This window comes from Camelus dromedarius, chromosome 4 (genome assembly GCF_036321535.1).
Source record: "Camelus dromedarius isolate mCamDro1 chromosome 4, mCamDro1.pat, whole genome shotgun sequence".
NCBI lineage: Eukaryota > Metazoa > Chordata > Mammalia > Artiodactyla > Camelidae > Camelus > Camelus dromedarius.
The window spans coordinates 24057034-24075293 of NC_087439.1; the positions used below are offsets into that span (position 1 = coordinate 24057034).

Consider the following 18260-nt stretch of genomic DNA (forward strand, 5'->3'; position numbering starts at 1 on the left):
ATACTTGTTTTTACTTACTGAACATTCAGGATTAGCGCTTCATAGTTGGATCTGAAGCCTTGGATTCTTACAGAAACAGTTTGCTACGCTGAATTCAGTTTGGTTAGTAATACAGCAAGCACCCACTGAGGTCTACTCACTGGCACTGGCCCAGCCTTACTGAATAAGCCCTGAAGAGTAAAGACAAAGCTTATGGTTTAAGAATTAGTTTTCGAGAAAATAGAAGTTCTCTCATATCCTCAAATATCTATTTTAATAGAAGGAACTGAATGTTTTTAAAAAATAAAGAAAAGAAAAGAATTTAACAGACACTTTCCTAGCTCTTTTCATGGGCAAAGCTCTGAGGAGGATCAAGTCAAATTCTCTGCTTCTCAGAAACATGTAATTTTATAGGTAAGATGACATACATGGAAATTAACAGACAACTCTGGATTGGTACAATTTATCCTGACAACATATTCCTTCTTCCTGTTTCCAAAAAAGAAGGAATGGGAGCTCTGTTCTTTCTTTTCCCTCCACAGCTGGCCCTGTAGGGGATCTTGCTCTCACCACTCCCCACTGGAACTTGTTATCTCATAACTCCTTTATATTTTTAGTGGCTTATGTTAATATTATAAAGATTTTGCTCACTATAATATCCCTGGGGTGCAAAGAACATGCTTAATACTTTTTAAAAAATGAATGAAGGTAACAAATTTAAAAAGATTTACAAAATATAAGAAATAGGATCATAACTTGGACGTCCAAGCAATTTCTTTATAAGTGGCTATGTTAAACCATAGCTTTTAAGGTAATATTTTGATGAAATCATTTTTAACGTTATTAAAAGATTTTAGAAGCCAGGTGAAAGAAAGACCTTGGTGTGCTATTTCTGTCCATATCTATGTCCATAGCCTGTAGTTACAGAAGTGTGATTATCCTTCCAAAATTGACAGACTTCACCCTCAGGCTTGTGTCCTGGATATGAGAATTTGGCAAATTGTCTAACATTCTTACAGCACAAAGAATAAGCAAAATAGAAAAAAAAAATACAAACTTTGAGACACTCTGACTAGAGTCAAAGTTTTACTCTTGCAACTTAATAAAATTAAGACAATTGCTTGTATGAAAGTAATTTCATTTGTTTATTCCCATCTCTTGGACACTGAATAGTAGTACTTTTGGTATGGTTAATTTAATAAAAAGGATGTATTAATTATTAACTTATGTGTCTTGGTATGCTGGTTTTCTATATGCATTGCTTTGTATCTCAGTAATTTTATGGAAAGGTACTTTTATGTCTCCATTTGATAGATGGAATAACTGAGCCTCAGCACAGGCCAGGTGAACTGTCCAGAGTTACACAGCAAAAACGTGGTAGAGATGACTGAATCAAAATGATGCTATACCTGGTGTGCTGTGGCGGCTCAAAAAGGCACAGATGTACACAAGTGGTTCAATTATCCAGGCCCAATCTCTACCTTTGGTCTTAATTCTGAAACTATTTGCTCTTGGTTTTTAACACTTTAAAAGGATATTCCCCAAAAGACTCCAGCTCGGGAATAAGCATTAAGAGATAATGAAGATAGAACAATAGACAGCCCACAGGCTTAAAGGGATAATCTCCATTTACAAAGTTTCCTAGGCTAGTTTCCACTTAATATTTAAACTCTTAACTTTTTCTTCCTTGATTGTCTTGTCCAGGGCCCAAAGCAAAAAAGCAATGCAAATTTAGGGATTTAGTTCCTGGACAAACTCATTGGTTGAACTCACACAAAAATGAGGAAACTCTGTTCACAGGATTATTATAAGATACTGCTCACATTTCCAAAGATCTTAGTTGGAGGACAAGGAAATGTTTACCTAAGTCTAAAGGGCAGAGCTCCTTAGAGGACAGTGCCTGGAGCAGAGCCCCTGGCGTTTGACATAGGGAGCAGGGGCAGCATTTTAAGTGCTTTGTCAGCAGCTGGAGATTTAAGATCACAATATACAGAGTGGGAAGAACTAAAGTTAGCTCACAAATTCCCCGAAGGGTGGAGTTTCAGCAGAAGTGTTCTGAATTTCTTCACTCAGAAGTCTGGCCTATACGTTTGTAAGGAACTGTTGAGAGGTTTTATTTTTGTTGAAGGAGAGACACTGGAAGCTGTGGACCCCACTGGAATCCTAGCAGGTAAGCTCTGAGACCCTGAATATACTTCGTACATAAATACACATTCAGTGATTTTTCTAAATGGATATTCTCTCTACTAGAATCCTTGTCGTAATAATTTAGAGGTTTTTTCTGCCAGATTTATTTATTTTGCCTGCAAATTATTTCCATAAAAATGGCACAACCCCTTTAAGGATCCCTACCTTTGAAACTGTGGGTAAAATGAAGAGATTTTTACCAATATAGTAAAAAAGAATTAATGTCAATAGTATACTGCAATTCATCAACTAAGTATGGTTAGAGTTGACTAAAATTAATCTTGGTACTTGAGTTTAGATGGTAAGATTAGATCAAAATTCAGATCTGTAAATAAGCTTTAAGTCCTGTGTTTTCTGGTAACTCTGGTATCTTATGGTGCTATTAGTCATATTAAATATATATTTAGAAAAGTGAAAATGTCTATCTTGTGAGCAAGGTTTCTTCCTCTTTCACTTTGTAAAATGTTTGCCTAAGAATGGAAAGCTGATACACATTTTACTATATAGCTAAAAAAGGAGTTTCTTTTTCTTTCCTGCTTGCATTTTGAAGAGGGAGGGGTATTTTTTAGGTAGTAATACATATTGGATTATTGCAGCAAATGCATTGATCTTATTAATGTGAAACTCAGCATGTGATTCATATAATTAGATATGAAATACACAGCTGTGACAGTGATGTCATTCATTTCTCAATGATACATTGAAAAAACATTGCTCTGTACACATATATTAAATAATATTTTCCTTTTCAATGAAAAGCTACACACTTTCTTTATAATTTATTTTGCCAGGTTCTAAACTTTGAACTCATGTGTATAATTTGCTCATTTCAGGCATGAAACCTGAAACTGTGTAAAGATTAACCACTGGGTACTCATAGACATTTATTTAACTATTTAACCTTAGACCTGTGGGTGCCTAAGAGATCCTGAAATCCATGATTTTGGTTTAAAGTTTAAGCTGTCTAAATAAACCTATGAAAACACAATTTATGAAATTTTCAAAAGTTAAACTGAGGGTAAAATGAGAATTTCCATCACAAGGTATTAGTATGAAAAGATATTATGAGTCTATCTTTTACCTCTTTATAAAGGAATTTGTGAAGGAAAAGCCCAGATGGGCTAACGAGCTAAGTCACAAATCTAAGTGTGCTAAGTGTCGGTTTACTGATATACGTTCTGCCGGGCTAACTCATAAATCTGAAGTTTAGTGTCAGTTTACTGGGCTAACAAGCTAACTCGTAAATCCAAGCTCAACAAGTGTCAGTAACGTGATCTGTTCCGAATTGATAAGCTTCAGTGTACTGATTCCTTGCTTTTTGTTGTTTGAACCTTATTGGCTAATAGCCCCATACTTGTAATTAACCCTATAAAACCTCATGCACACGTCTTGGAGGTGCTCAGAGCTTCGGAGCAGAAGCCCCACTGAGCACGCCGGCGTAATAAATCTGAATACTCCAACCCTCCGAGTGGTGCTTGTTTCTTGGCTGGCCTGTCATTTCCGTAACAAATTCACTTAATTAATTTTATTTGATCCTAGCCATGATCCTCTGAAGTAGAATTTAAGTTTGTTTTATATAACATTGCAGCACAGAAATGTTACATGACTTGCCTAAGATCATTTGTGTATATGCCCACTTTCTTAATAAAATTAAAACTAAATATGTGAAATATAAAATGTGGAGCTTTTTTTTAACCTGGGTTGAATTTCTTTATTTCAATATAAAAGCATGTCAATTTACCTGCAAGTAGTAAATCTAAACAAGGCATAAAATTATGATTCACAAAGCACTAATTGTCTTAGTGGTGGGGTGAGTGAAGAAATAAGCAGGAATTGTTATGAGTTGATGAATTAATTTCTTGGAGGAAGGGTACTGGGTTATCATGGGCACTGAGGATTGTATTTACTTCTGTTGGAGGCTGTGCATGCTGGCAGGGTGAGACCAAGAGCATTCTTCTGAAAAGACTATTTCACCACCAGGTATCTTACTATCAGTGCAGGTGAGGTTTTGACCCTTGGGCTGTGACAGGCCCAGAAATAGGACCAGCCACTTCAACCTCTGCCTAGCTGGGACTGGAAGGATTGATTAAAAAGAGCTGATGGATTTACACTCTGTGGTGTTTCACAGACTGAGTACAGGGTTGAAAAAAATAAATAAATGGAGAGGAAGGGAATGAGCCAAAAAAAAAAAAAAATGCAGAAAGACCAAGAAACAAGATGAAAGAAAAAGAAGTGAGGAGTTCAGATCTCACGCAGGACTTCTGCTCTGCACATTCTGCCCACATGCTCTGTCAAAGACAGTTGACTCAACTCCTCAGGCAAAGTTCAGTCCCAAATACTAAGCTCTATTTACATTCTCTTTCATTTTTTTTTTTTTTTCTACTCTGTTGATCCCAGAGTTTGGTCTCGAAATGGGGGAAAATGACTTTGATCCCTCAGGATTGTTACAAGGATTAAATGAGAAACAAATATAAAGAGGTTAATGAGTTAATGTGAATTTATTTTTAATCAAGAAAGTCAGATTTTACTGGGAATATGATAGTATCAAACTAATCTGTATATTTATTTGGCTAACTCATTTAGAGTTTACAGTCAACGCCAATGAAATCTCAAAGTGCTGAATCTCCAAAGGAAGTCTCACGTATATGGCAAGCTCTCTTGTTGAAAATGTTCCTTTAATTATTTCTCCCGTGGTTGGAATGAGGAGGGTACTCCTCTGGTAACAGTTATCAATCGTGTTAAATAATCTACCAAACTAGTTTGTGTATCTTATTCAATTACCATTTGGGAGGAACACTCTATCTAAAAGGCACTGCTCAGAAGTGAGATGGCTACAAAGTTAAATTAAACAAGATTCAGGCCCTCAGGTAGAATACAGTTCAGTATGGTAGATCAGCAACTCAATCAAGCTACTACGAGCAATGGGTTTATAGTAAAGACACACTTGATAGGCAGCTCATGGGATTCTCGAAACTGCCAAGCAGGCAGCTCCCCAGGCCTTACACATAGTTTGTTGCGTCAAAGGATTTGAGGACTCTCCTGATTGGCTTGTCTTGTCACTTTTTCAGGAGCAATAGCTGTTTTATTTCCTGTCATCATGTAACTAAGAGATTCTTACTTGCTATTGGAATAACTTCATGTTTTAACAATCAGTGGTCTGTTTGACTAAAAAATGAGTCACTCTTGACAATACTCCTTCTAAACCCTACCATTTTATTGCTTCTCTCTACGATTATTTTAAAGTTTTGCTCCTGTTTCTAACTGAATGACTAGCTACATCTCAGAGCTCAGATTCCTGAAAGAATTGGATTATATGCTCAGCTAAACACCATCATGACTGTTATGCCAGAGCTTTCACAGCAAGTCACTCACAGACCACTGACAAAACAGTGCATTGTCTTTAGTGGGTCAAGTGTCCAGTGAAGGTCTGATCAGCCGTGACCAGGCAATTGACAGTGTCAAACAGTGGAGACATAGTCATATCTACTTAAAAGGCAGGTTCCTTTGTCAGAAAACTACAGGTAGAAACCCATGTGGAATCAAATTATAGCCATGACAAGCATGTTAGATTTTTCCCATACATATTTGTATCTAAATAAATATAGTACCTGGCAGAAAGTATTAACATAAGAAGTGTTTTCTTAAGTGTTACAGGTGTTCAGAGAGAAAAGACTACTTTTAGCTCAAATGACATGACAAGCCTCATGAAAAACAATGACATTTGAGCTAGGGTGTGAAGGGTGACTAGGATCCGAATATGTACAAGGGAAAGTAGAACATTTTAGGCAAAGGGAATAGGAAATGAGAAAAATCACAGAGAGAGAAAATTTCAGGAAGAGGATAAATGATTTAGTATGGTCAAATATTAAAAATACCATCAACATCAATATTAAAGTCATTGACATTTGTACACCAGCATGGATCAAAGCTAAAAAACATACTCAGATGAAGCTCGGTATCCTAATCTGGAAATATAAAGGATGGCTAATCAGGGGACACCAGTGACAATTGATAAAGGAAGAAGTCAAATAAATAAGGAGGAGAATTTTAGCGCAGAGCCCAGGAAGTATGTCTATTTAACTGGCACTGGAAAACACTCAGATATGCAACTCTTAATTGCCTAATACTCTGTGTGTTGGTTGGGGTGGGAAGAGAGAGAGTGAGGAGCAGAAGAAAGATGATTGAACTGAGAGTCTAGAATCGCATCGCTGTTAATTTTAGTTGCCCCCTAAGATTTCTATGCTTTATGCACAGTGTATGAGTTGAAAATATCAAGCTATATCTTGTGATCCAATTTTCTCATGAGCTACAGACTCAAACATCCAATACCCAACTTATACCTGGAGATTTAATACTCATCTCAAACTTAACATGTCCTAAATAGAACTCTGATTTCCTTCCTCAAAATTTTTCTTCCTTAGGTGTTTCATATTTCACCACTTTGAACATATTTACACAGATCCCAAAGCTAAAAGTCACCCCCTTTCTTGTCCTCAGTGGAGATAATCTATCTACTATTTCTCCTAAATATATTATAAATGTACACACTTCTCTCTGCTTTTCTCCTCACCACATTTAGTCTACTATCATTTTTTTCCCTCTGAACTACTGAAATAGCCTTAATTTATGTCTCTTTTTTTTTCACTCTTAGATCTCATCAGAAAGCAGAAAAAGTGATTTTTATTTAATGTAAAATCACATCATATTACTCTCCTCAAGACTCTCCAATGATATCCCACTGAGCATGGAAAAATAGTCAAACTCCTTTCTGGCCTTCAAACTTTTTCATGATAAACTTTTGCCTCTGCCTCCCTTACCTCATTGTCTTTCCCTTTCTCTGCTTCCCTGCATGCATTAGTTGAACAGCCCCAAACAATCTTCACCTCAGGACCTTTGCATTTACTGTCATTCTCCTCCAGGTCCAGGTCTTCATATGCTTGACTTTATAACATGATTTATAACATGATTCAGAAATGCTCCTATATCCCTGCCTAAGAGGGATACACTTGAGCTACTCACTATGATAGCAATTCCATACCCCAGTGACTCTCTGCTCTGACTATTCATAACTCTTGAAACTGTCTGAAATTACATTATTTTTCCCTTCTTTCACTAAAAAGTGAACCTAACAAAAGTCACTACTTATACACTATCTTAGACACCAGTTCTACCAGTGCTTGGTGCTCAGTGAATACTTGCTGGAAAAGTAAATAGATGAGAACTGTGTATGTGGGGTCAACAATCATATAAATATGGAAATAAAGCTAGCCTGAGAAAATTTCTTGACACCTACCAGACTCTGTCCTCAGAGAGTATTCCAGCAAATTCTTAGATGTGTGTGTTAAATTAGATGCCTGCCCCTCAGGCTGAAGTTCTGATATAAGCAGGTGAGCCTCCTTCACTTTAAGTCTGAGCACAATTGGCTGCCTCTGAGCTGAACCCTGGGACAGGTGAGTCTGAGCACGCAAGTTCATTACGGGTATTACTCTGGTCCCTATTGTCTTATGGGTCTTGGGACTCCAACCTTATCTGTTTTTAAAATTTGATGTTTTGGGGGACTTGTCCTTTAAATGTATGCCTTAAATTTTGAGGTATCTGATGTGGGGTTGAACCTTTTGCTCCTCAGGGAGAAGATCCAGGTTTTGATTCCCTCTTGATCTTGCCTCCTATGCCTCCACAGGGTCAAGAGGAGGGCATTAAGGCCAGATTGTGTGTTAGCCTCTTTTACTCACGTCAGTGTGGTTTTCTCCTCATTTTCCTGATGTGTAATCGATGCTCAGGTAGCAGGTTTTTTCAGAGGAAATTGTTCCATAAGGAGCTGTAGACTCTGAGTCTGTGGTGAGGTAGTATCTCCCTGTGCTGCCATCTTGAAAGGGAAAACCATACTATTCCTACTCAATTTCAGAAGACTAAAACTTTGGGAAATAAAAATAAATACAAAAAATAAATACAAAATAAATGTAAATATAAATCTCCCTTGTCATTTATCGCTTTCAGAAATTTGTTTTCTTTCCGAAAAGGTGGGAAGTATTAAATTAAATAAAGCAGGATGTGGTTTCAAGAAACACCACAGGGTCTTGCTTTGTTCAAAGATGGTATGTATGATTGTGAAAAAGGAGAAGTTTCTCATTATCAGCAGCAAGTAGATCTCTTTGGTCTTCATATGGCAAAAATTACTAACATTATTTAAGGTATTTAAATACTTTTTCATCAGTATTGTTTTTATTTACAGTAAAGAATTTGTTAAGGTTCTATTGTATATATGTCCATATTCTTAAAACTATGATTCAAGAATCACTGGGGATGGGCTAGGGAAAAGGATAAACTAGGTCGGGCACTGTTAATCTACACTTTTCCCAAAAGCACCTTTACTGTTACTTCCTAGTCAGACATCTAAAGGAAACGGTGATGAAATTAAGTATGTTTGAAAGTCACTCATTTGGACCATTTCTCAGAAAATAAAAATGGAAAGAGCTAACATTTATTAAGAGCTTACTTTGTCTTCAGCACCACTACCTAATTCAGTCCTTTCAACATCCATAATTTACTATTATTTTCATTATTATATACATGAGAAAATCACAGGCATGGGGTTTAATGCTGCTTGTTTAATTACATTACTTCTAAGGTTGGGAAGACGGGAATCAGTTAAAATAAAAGGTGTTTTTACCTAAGTCTAATTTTCTGCAGGAAAAATAAATCACTGTGACTAGATTATTTTTAATTTCCTAAATGTATTTTTAGAGAAGAAATTGTAATGGAACCTTCACCTCTTGAGTTACCAGCTGACACAGTGCAACGCATTGCATCTGAACTTAGATGTCACCCGACAGATGAGAGGGTCGCCCTCTGCCTCGATGAGGAAGATAAGCTCAGGCACTTCAGGGAGTGTTTTTATATTCCCAAGATGCAGTATCTGCCTCCAAGTAAGAATACTGGAAAGGTTTTACTTTCCTTAATCAATTTATTAACTTGTATTTGCTACTGTGTGTGTTTATCATAAATCTTTGAAAATCATTGTTCTGTTACATAATAGAGCCATTGCAACTGTGTCTGAAAAACAGCAGGTTCCTGGTGGTACTAAATCAACCTGTCAGCCTACTTTAGTCTCAGATTCTTTATGTTTCCTCTCCTCTCCTGAAGGAAATACCTACAGGGTTCTTATACTGTCATCTGGTTCTCTGAACAATAGCGTGACTGATTGAAAATTACAGGCAGATGCATTTACTTGTTTTCTAAGCACTTAGAGCTCAAAAAACAATTCCTCTTCAATACCGTTTTAGAATATCTCTTATTTCGTGGCACCTAGTTTATGATAGCATATTTGCCTTGGAGGGTATATTATTTTGGAACTTGGATATATTAGGAGAGATGTTAGCCATCTTTGTGTGACATGGCATGTATATGACATACCAAAAAATGCCTAAGAAATGCATAGTTCATTTAAAAATAATATAGTAAAATGATTCTGTTCATGATTTGGGGGATGTTCTGTTTCAAAAAAAAAAAACAGGTAGCACAGGTATTAAAAATTAAAAGTTTTTTTTTTTTTTTTGTATTTGCCCTTGCTCCATTTTACATCAATGAAAAAGACTATCAAGTTGAATGGAATTGATCCACCAAAATGGGTTTCACGTACTATATAATTGAGTCTAATTTCCATTTTTCTTCAATCTAAGTGAGGCAGGTACAATTTTGGATACTCATAATCTAAGAGCATCAGTTAATATAATTTTAAGGTGAGACTGGGTCACAGGACTGTCTTATTTGGCTTATATGTTATTGTGTAAAAAATGATGGCACCTTGTAGATTTATGGAAGGATAAAGAGAAAGGCCTATATTCAATTTAAAGTTGCTTAATATCAACTGAGGAAGACATTGATGAGACCAGATAAAATGGGGCTACACCTGAAGTGATCTGAGATCACAGAAAAAAATCTTCTATGTTTTTCTAGAATCTAGAATGAAAGGGCATTTTGATTTGAAACTTAAGGGATAAAAAGATCTGTTAATGTGTGGAAAATGATGAGGTTAAACCTAAGGATCTCCTATCAGTGATGGGAAGAGGGGGGCCTGGTGACATCTGGAACAGTGTGGAAGTCCTCAAAAATATCCATGACCCACTTAAGACAAAGTAGCTCTGGTGACCCTGTGCCCGTGGACTCTCCAGCCTATGGGCTTCCTGGGTGCTCTGATGAGCCTCTATTTCAGAGATGACAGCAGAACTCTGGAGTGCCACAGAGTTTAAGTTTGCCTTCTGAACACACAGCAAAACTGTATCTCAGCAATCAGGGCTCTAGAATTTTATGCCATTTATTGAAAGCTGTAATTTTCTCATGATTAAAGAAAAAACAATTTTATACCCATTCATGGGTGGTAAGAAAAATGGACACAACAAAGTAGGCAAACAAATATGCTAACAAAACCTTTCCACTGGGGGCGGATGATGGCATTACAGAGATAAGGAAGAACAGGCAAGGCAGAAGCACTGAGAGAAAGTGACCAGTGGTACATGGTGGCTGCAGCTTGAGCAGGGATTTCTTGGGAAATAATGCTAAATAACGGTCACATCTAGACACACACCTATGATCAATGACTACTTCCTGAACACTAGTTCATTTCTTTGTCTGTCTTTCTTTTCCTAAGATGCCTTTCTTCCATATGATACCATTAGGGATTTGAGGTAGGACCCAACCCTGAATAGCCAGGTACAAAAACTTATTGAAATGAATAGATACACAGAAAGTTAAAATGCTGTTTTGAATTTATCACTTTTTCTGTTACTGAACCTCAGACTCATTAACTAACATAACTTTGATCCTCATGTTGAGTCACTTACACTTAACAAATATTTATTAGTTATCTTTACATATTCCCCTCATGCCTTGAAATTTGCTTTATAATCCAACTCTCCCATTCCCAGCTCAATGGATTTGTGGTTTGTTTAACAACTAACAAAACTCATCCTGTTTGTCCTGGGAGGCACTGTGGTCTAATTTTAATACCAGATCAACACAAACTCTTCTACTAAGCTTTGAGATAATTTAATCAGATCCCAGGTAAAGATAGCTATGTACATATAATCACTTCATTATACTTAAGACTTGACTCTAGTATCCTGATTATAAGAATCACATTTGTCTCAACTAGATATCCTATAGACAGTAACTTGAAAATTACAATCTTGGTTAAGTTATTGCTGATTCTTAAAGAAATATAAGGGGAAAGATGAAAATTAATTCAGTAAATAATTTAACAATTAATTTGTTCAAAACATACAATTTTGAATCATATAAAAATTTATTTCATCAACCCTAAGAGATCTTCTAAATTAGTTATTGTCAAAATATGTGGTCTCCTGACCAGTGCAGGAGGATCACCAGGGAATTCACCAGAACTCACAAGTTCTTGGGTACCACCGCAGAATTACTACATCAGAGACTCTGAGAGGAGCTCAGCCATGGATACTAGATCACTTAAGATGGTGTCATAGAGAATAGGATCAATTAATTCATATTCTTATCATTCTCACTCTAGGAGTTCCTTACTCTCTGAAGGTTCATCCTTTCAACAAATATTTATTAAGCACTTATTCTGTTCAAGAGACTATTCTCAGAACACTTTATCAGTGAACTAAAGAGCAACACTGCCACATACCTGATCTTTTATTCTAGTATGAGGAGACAGATAGTAAACAAACATACAAACAATGTATCATGTACTCTGTTAGGCAGTACTCTAAGTGTTAGTACTTCCAAGGGAAAGAAAACACTGATGGGATGACATCAGAGCAGTGATAAGAACAAAGGGAGGAATTGAGCCTCATGGATACAGAGATGAAGATAAGCCTGATGGCTGTTCATGTTTGCACAGCCAGTCATCTGTAGTAAGTTAAATTTAAGCTATCCAAACAAGAACTGTTTCTCTGACTTTGTGATATATAGCCTTGGTTAGATAAAATTGACATAGAAAATTGTCATGCTTGAGTTCATATACAGGAGTTCCACATAACATAATAGAACCTCTTCAGTTCAACTATTGTTAGTCTCCAAAGATAGTGACAAGCATGAAATATCATTAAACAAACTATGGGCAAGTATGCTTTTCAACATAAACTAGAATACTTTATTTAACAATGGCTAATGCTAATGCTATTGTTAAATAAAGGCTTTATCCAGCTATAAAAGATATATTTATGACTATGTGATTTTAATAATGACTTAAATATCTAACATCAATATGAAAAATAATGGAGTGCTTCTTAATTAAAAGCTCAATTTTGTAGACATTTTGAACTTCTCATGGCAGTTGTTTTGTGCAATTTAGTGGGTTTATTATTAACTCTCTTTTCTTTTGTATTAGACTATGTTCTCTTTGTATCATCTTCAATTTCCTTCATTAATGTTTCCAGATTATAGATCTTTTACCATCTTGGCTAAATTTATTCTGAGGCATTTTATTCTTTTTGATGTGATTTTAAGTGAGATTTTTTTTAACTTTCTCTTTCTGATAGTTCAATATTAGTGTATAGAAATGCAACAGATTTCTGTATATTAATCTTGTATCCTGCAGCACTGATGAATTTACTAGTTCTAATAGGTTTGTGTGTGTCTGTGTGTGGAGACTTTAGGGTTTTCTATGTGAAGTATCATGTCATCTGCAAATAGTGACAGTTTTATCTCTTCGTCTCTAATTTCAATGTATTTATTCCTTTTCTGTGTCAGATTGCTGTAGCTAGGACTTCCAATACTGTGTTAAATAGAAGTGGTGAGAATGGACATCATTTTCTTCTTACTGAATTTAGAGGAAAGGCTTTCATCTTTTCACCATTGAGTATGATGCTGGTGGTGGGTTTGTCATAAATGGCCTTTATTATGTTGAGATATGTCCCTTTTATATCTATTTTGATGATAGTTTTTATCATGAATGGATGTTGGATTTTGTAAAAAGTTTTTTCAGTGTTGAGATGATCATGTGATTTTTTTTTTTAATCCTTCCTATTGTTATGTGGTGCATCACATTGATTTGTGGATGCTGAACCATCCTTGTGACCCTGGAATAAATCCAATTTGATCATGGTGTATAATGTTTTTATATATTATTGATTTGGTTTCCTAACATTTTGTTAAGGATTTTTGCATCTATATTCAGCAAAAATAGTGGCCTATAATTTTTTTGGGGAGTAGTGTCTTTGTTTAGTTTTTGTATCAGCGTAATTTTGGCCTCATAGAAGGAATTTGAGAGTGTTTTGTCCCCTTCAATTTTTTGGAATAGTTTGAGGATAGGTATCAGTGCCTCTTTATATGTTTGGTAGAATTCCCTGGTGAAGCCATACAGTCCTGACTTCTGTCTACTGGAAGCTTTTTCTTCTTTTTTCTTTTTAACAAACTCAATTTCACTACTAGTGATCAGTCTGTTCAAATAATCTATTTCTTTTTTATTCAGTCTTGACAGGTTATATGTTTCTAGAAATTTGTCCATTTCTTCTAGGTTGTCCAACTTGTTGGTAGGTAACTGTTCATAGTCTTCTCTTATGATTTTTTTGTATCTCTGTGGTACTGGTTGTTATTTCTCCTCTTTAATATCTTATTTTGTTTACTTCGGTTCTCCCTCTTTTCTTCTTGGAGAGCCTGGCTAAAGGTTTATTAATTTTGTTTATCTTTTCAAAGAACACACTCTTGGTTTTATTGATCTATTCTATTTTTTTAATCTACATTTTATTCATTTCCTTTCTGATCTTTATTACTTCCTTTCCCCTGCTGACTTTGGGCTTTGCTTGTTCTTCTATTTTAGGTGGTAGGATATTTTTATAGAGATTTTTAAAAAACTATTTCTTGAGGACGGGCTGTATTGCTATAAACTTCCATCTCAGAACAGATTTGCAGCATCCTATTGAAGTTTTCATCTATAATTTCTTCAAATGCATTTTCAATCCCTTTCTCTCTTCTAGAATTCCTATAATGTGAATATTGGAACACTTAATGTTGTCCTAGATATCTCTTAAATTGCTTTCATTTTTTAAAATTTATTTTTCTTTTTGCTGTTCTGATTGGGTGATTTCCATGATTCTATTTTCCAGATCACTAATGCATTCTTCTGTGCCACTTAGTCTGCTATTCATTCCTTCTAGTGTGTTTCTTTCTTTTTTTTTTTAATTTTAGCTACTGAATTTATTTTTGACTGGGTCTTTTTTATATTTTCTAGCTCCTCGCTGAAATCTTCAGTGTTTAGATCAATTTTTTTTCTAATTAAGTTAACATTTTTTTAAATTGAAGTACAGTCAGTTATAATGTGTCAATTTCTGGTGTACAATACAATGTCCTAGTCACACATATACATATGTGTATTTGTCCGTTAACATTTTTATTACCAATGTTTTGAATTCTTTATCTGGTAAATTGTTTATTTCTGTTTCATTAATTTTTCAGTGGTTTTCTCTTGCTCTTTCGATTGAGAGTAGTTCTTCTGCCTTTTCATTTCACTTAACTTTCTCTGCCTCTATGAATTTATGTGACACAGTCACCTATTGTGGTCTTGAAGGGACATTCTTAGGTTGGAATGTCCCTATGCAGACTGTGTGCCTAACACTTTTGGTTGGAGGGCTGGATTTGATATGGAAGCCAGTTACATCTTTCCTCAGAGTGTGCCGGCAGCTATCTTATGATATGCAGGTCTTGCGATTTGCTTAGGGGAAGGTCAGAAAGTCCTTTCTAATCATGCCATTTCTCGAATTCCTTCATCTTAAAACATTTTATATGCCAAGGTGCCATATTTTGGGGTAACATGTCCTGAGCCCCATCACTGCCAAGAGCTCCCATCTTTCAATAACAAATTTACCTAGCATGCTTCTGGCACAGGAGAAGCCTAAGACCCCACAGCTTGAAGTACTGCTTATCTTTCATGTCGTAAAGATCCCACGGGATTGGGCTGGAGAGTTATCTATTCATTCTTGCAGGTAATTACCAAAGACAAATTCTCTCTATACTCTTTATATAACTCCAGTTAAATGCTCACATGGTGCCATTTGATATGCTTTGAGATTTTTTAAAAAAAACAACTCAACTAAGTAAAAGGAAAATAGTTAAAGAAGATGAGGAACCACACTTTGGGCTGGTATGCAATGAGATAATTTAGTTTATAATTCTGCTTTTCTCTCACACTGAACATATTTTAAAAATGACTTTCTAAATAAAGGTAACCCATTACCTATTTGTCTATAAAAGTATCACCAATGAAAGGACAAGACAAGACAGTGGGAGCAGAGATCTGGGTGGCTGCCTTCTTTTCCTGGGTCATTGATGGGGCTCACACACACAGAAACTGTTTAGTCTTCAACTGCTTATTTGAATGTTTATTTGAAACTTGAATCATGGTACACCAATTCAAACCTCTGAATTCTAAATGAAATTCTTCAACATTTGTTCTCCAGATCAACAAAGAACTATTAATTAATACAATTTAAATGTGTGAACAATATTTACACCTCTTTTATTGGATCAGGCTTGAAATGCCAATGAAAAAGAGACACATTATCTATAAAAGCGATCAGGTTGAACTAGGTGGCATGTCTTTAAAAAGTCTGTAAAGGTTTAATTAGGTAGTCTGAACAAAGACAAGTATACTACTAAATGTTTCCAATAAAATTTCACCAAGAAACTTAATCTTTTTTTCTAGAGAATTAAGATAAAACTTAGTAGAACACAATTATAAACTTGCACATTTCTAGAAAAATACTTTAAGCACATGGTTTGCTAATGAAATTGCATTTGTTGCAATGAGGGAAGAATTATCAAACAAATCAGTAAAGTTCTAATCTGTTTGAATAAGAAGTACATATAGAGAATGATCTTTGCTGATATGTGTATTAATATTATGTGCACAGATATATAGAATAAAAACGTGTAAATTCAATATAGCTACTTCAGATATGTAAGTAATCATTTAAATTCTTTTTTTATTTGCCTTGTCTACACCACCAATTAATGCACAGGATTAACACTTACCTATTTTCTGGTAACCTTCTGCTATGACATACTTCCTGTGAAAATTCTGGTTTTAACTCTTTACTATTGCTTTTGGCTATTTATAATTGTGAGTAGTTACTAATCTAGATTTCCTCATGGAACACAATAAATGTGAGAGATCTAAACAAAAGTATCTATACATTTAAACCTTATTTTAAAATATAAATGTAAAAGATTACTTTCTAGAGAACTTGATGTTATCTTTGGGAGGAATTGTACAATATTTATTAACCTTCTTGGAGTTAATTATATTAACTGTTTGTAGTGGATTAACAATGCCAAATGAAAGAATGTTAATTAATTAAATACTTTTTTTTTTTACATTTCCTTCTGTTTCAGTTGATTTATCTTTAGTGAATAAGGATGAAGATGCCATCTATTTCTTGGGAAATTCTCTTGGCCTTCAACCAAAAATGGTTAAGACATATCTAGAAGAAGAACTAGATAAGTGGGCCAAAATGTAAGTATTATTTCAAAAGCTATTGTTCAACATATCATATAAGAATTTAAAAAATTTCTCTAGATTGTCTATTATTTGGAAAGGTGTATAATAGAATCTTAAAATTTTAGAGTAGAGAGGAACCTGAGGGATCATGTCATTCAATACTCTCATTTTATTCATAAAATAACTGAGGATCAGCAAATCAGGTCATTTGGCAAGTTAGTGGCAGAATCAGTAGTAAAACTTTTAAAATATTTAAAAATTTAAGTTTCTCCTTGACACATCTATATTATATGCAATCAATTAATTTTTTTTAATAACTAACAAGGGAATTAATATTTAGGATTCAATTTAGTGTTTTCATGATTAGTTGTTGGTGAAATACTACCATATAAATTTTTATAAATAAGAAAATTAAAATTGTTGTGGGGGGATAGGGAAGAGGTTGAGTGGAACAGAAAGCACTTCCCTCCCCAAAATGAACATGATTATTGAAAAGATACTCAATGTTTGGGCTTAGCTAAGCAGGTTTACTCTAACCATGCTGGAAACTTAAATCAAGATTAATTTTTTTCTCTGTCTTTTCTGTTCTGCTTTTACTCTTCTGCTTATGAAACCCTTCATACTCTCTGCTTACCTGAATGCTTACTGTCTTTAATATCAACCTTCTTAACCACTGATCATCCCTTCCTGAATGACCATTGCATTAGTAATGACTGTTCTACAGTAGGTGATTGCGAGGTATCTACTTTCGTTAGTTTCATATTCTTATCTATATTATAATTGTTTAAAGAAAATAACATAACTTTACATACTTATCTTTTCCCGATAATTACTGATTAAGCTGAAACTGGAAATATTTTGAAAAATATTTGTAACTATCTAAATTTTTTATTTAAAAATATTTAAATATTTAAAATATTTTAGGTAGCATAAATTTAAAAAATATATTTGATTCTTAGAATCTGAAAAATAGATATGAGGAGGGGAGCTAAACCTAAAGGACAGGGGAAAAAAACCCAAAATTCAGGAAGGTGAAACCAAACCAGGTAAGAATTCTGAGCAAGATACGATTTTCATAGAAACTCAGAATGACTTTTCTAGCTTTATTTATTCTTCAAGCTACTGGTCTTTCATATTGGGACCAGCACCTCTTCTTTAAAGTTTAGTTTACACTGGCTATGCCAACGATTACTACCATGGCTATCAGATAACATGGCAAAGTTCTTAATTCAGCAGTTAAGAATACAAACTTACAACTCAGTGAAAGAATAATAGAGGTTTATATAATTTAGTAAGCCTGTTATAATTTCATCTGCAAAAACATTTATGCATAAATTGAAAAATAAGTATCACCACATTTGGAAGCATTCTGCACTAACAGGTTTTAGTATTTAAAAAATGAGGGTCATAGTTAATAAAAATGGTTAATATTCATTTGTGACCTTAATGTAAAAGAGAGCAGAGAATTAGATTGAATTTGAACTTTGGAGAGTGTCCTTGCCTCTTGGATATTCATTCAGCAAGGCTGTGCATTTTTATCCCTTAGGCATTTAAAAAAGATGCTGCTCTGCTATCATTTCATGTTCTTATGATTATCCTACTTTGTTAAGAGACTGGTTGATTA

At 34.8% G+C, this 18260-nt stretch overlaps 1 protein-coding gene across 2 annotated transcripts in view; it reads left to right on the forward strand.

The window, feature by feature from the left end:
• The first annotated feature begins 1803 nt into the window (after positions 1-1803).
• KYNU (kynureninase) overlaps positions 1804-18260 on the forward strand; it is a 90567-nt gene continuing 74110 nt past the window's right edge. The window contains exons 1-3 of one of the 2 annotated variants that reach the window (XM_031451351.2): positions 1804-2149; positions 8911-9092; positions 16531-16651. In XM_031451351.2, coding sequence (XP_031307211.1) covers positions 8924-9092; positions 16531-16651 — 290 coding nt within the window. In that variant the 5' untranslated portion in view covers positions 1804-2149; positions 8911-8923. The remainder of the gene's footprint in view (positions 2150-8910; positions 9093-16530; positions 16652-18260) is intronic. The other variant, XM_031451352.2, reaches the window with a different exon arrangement.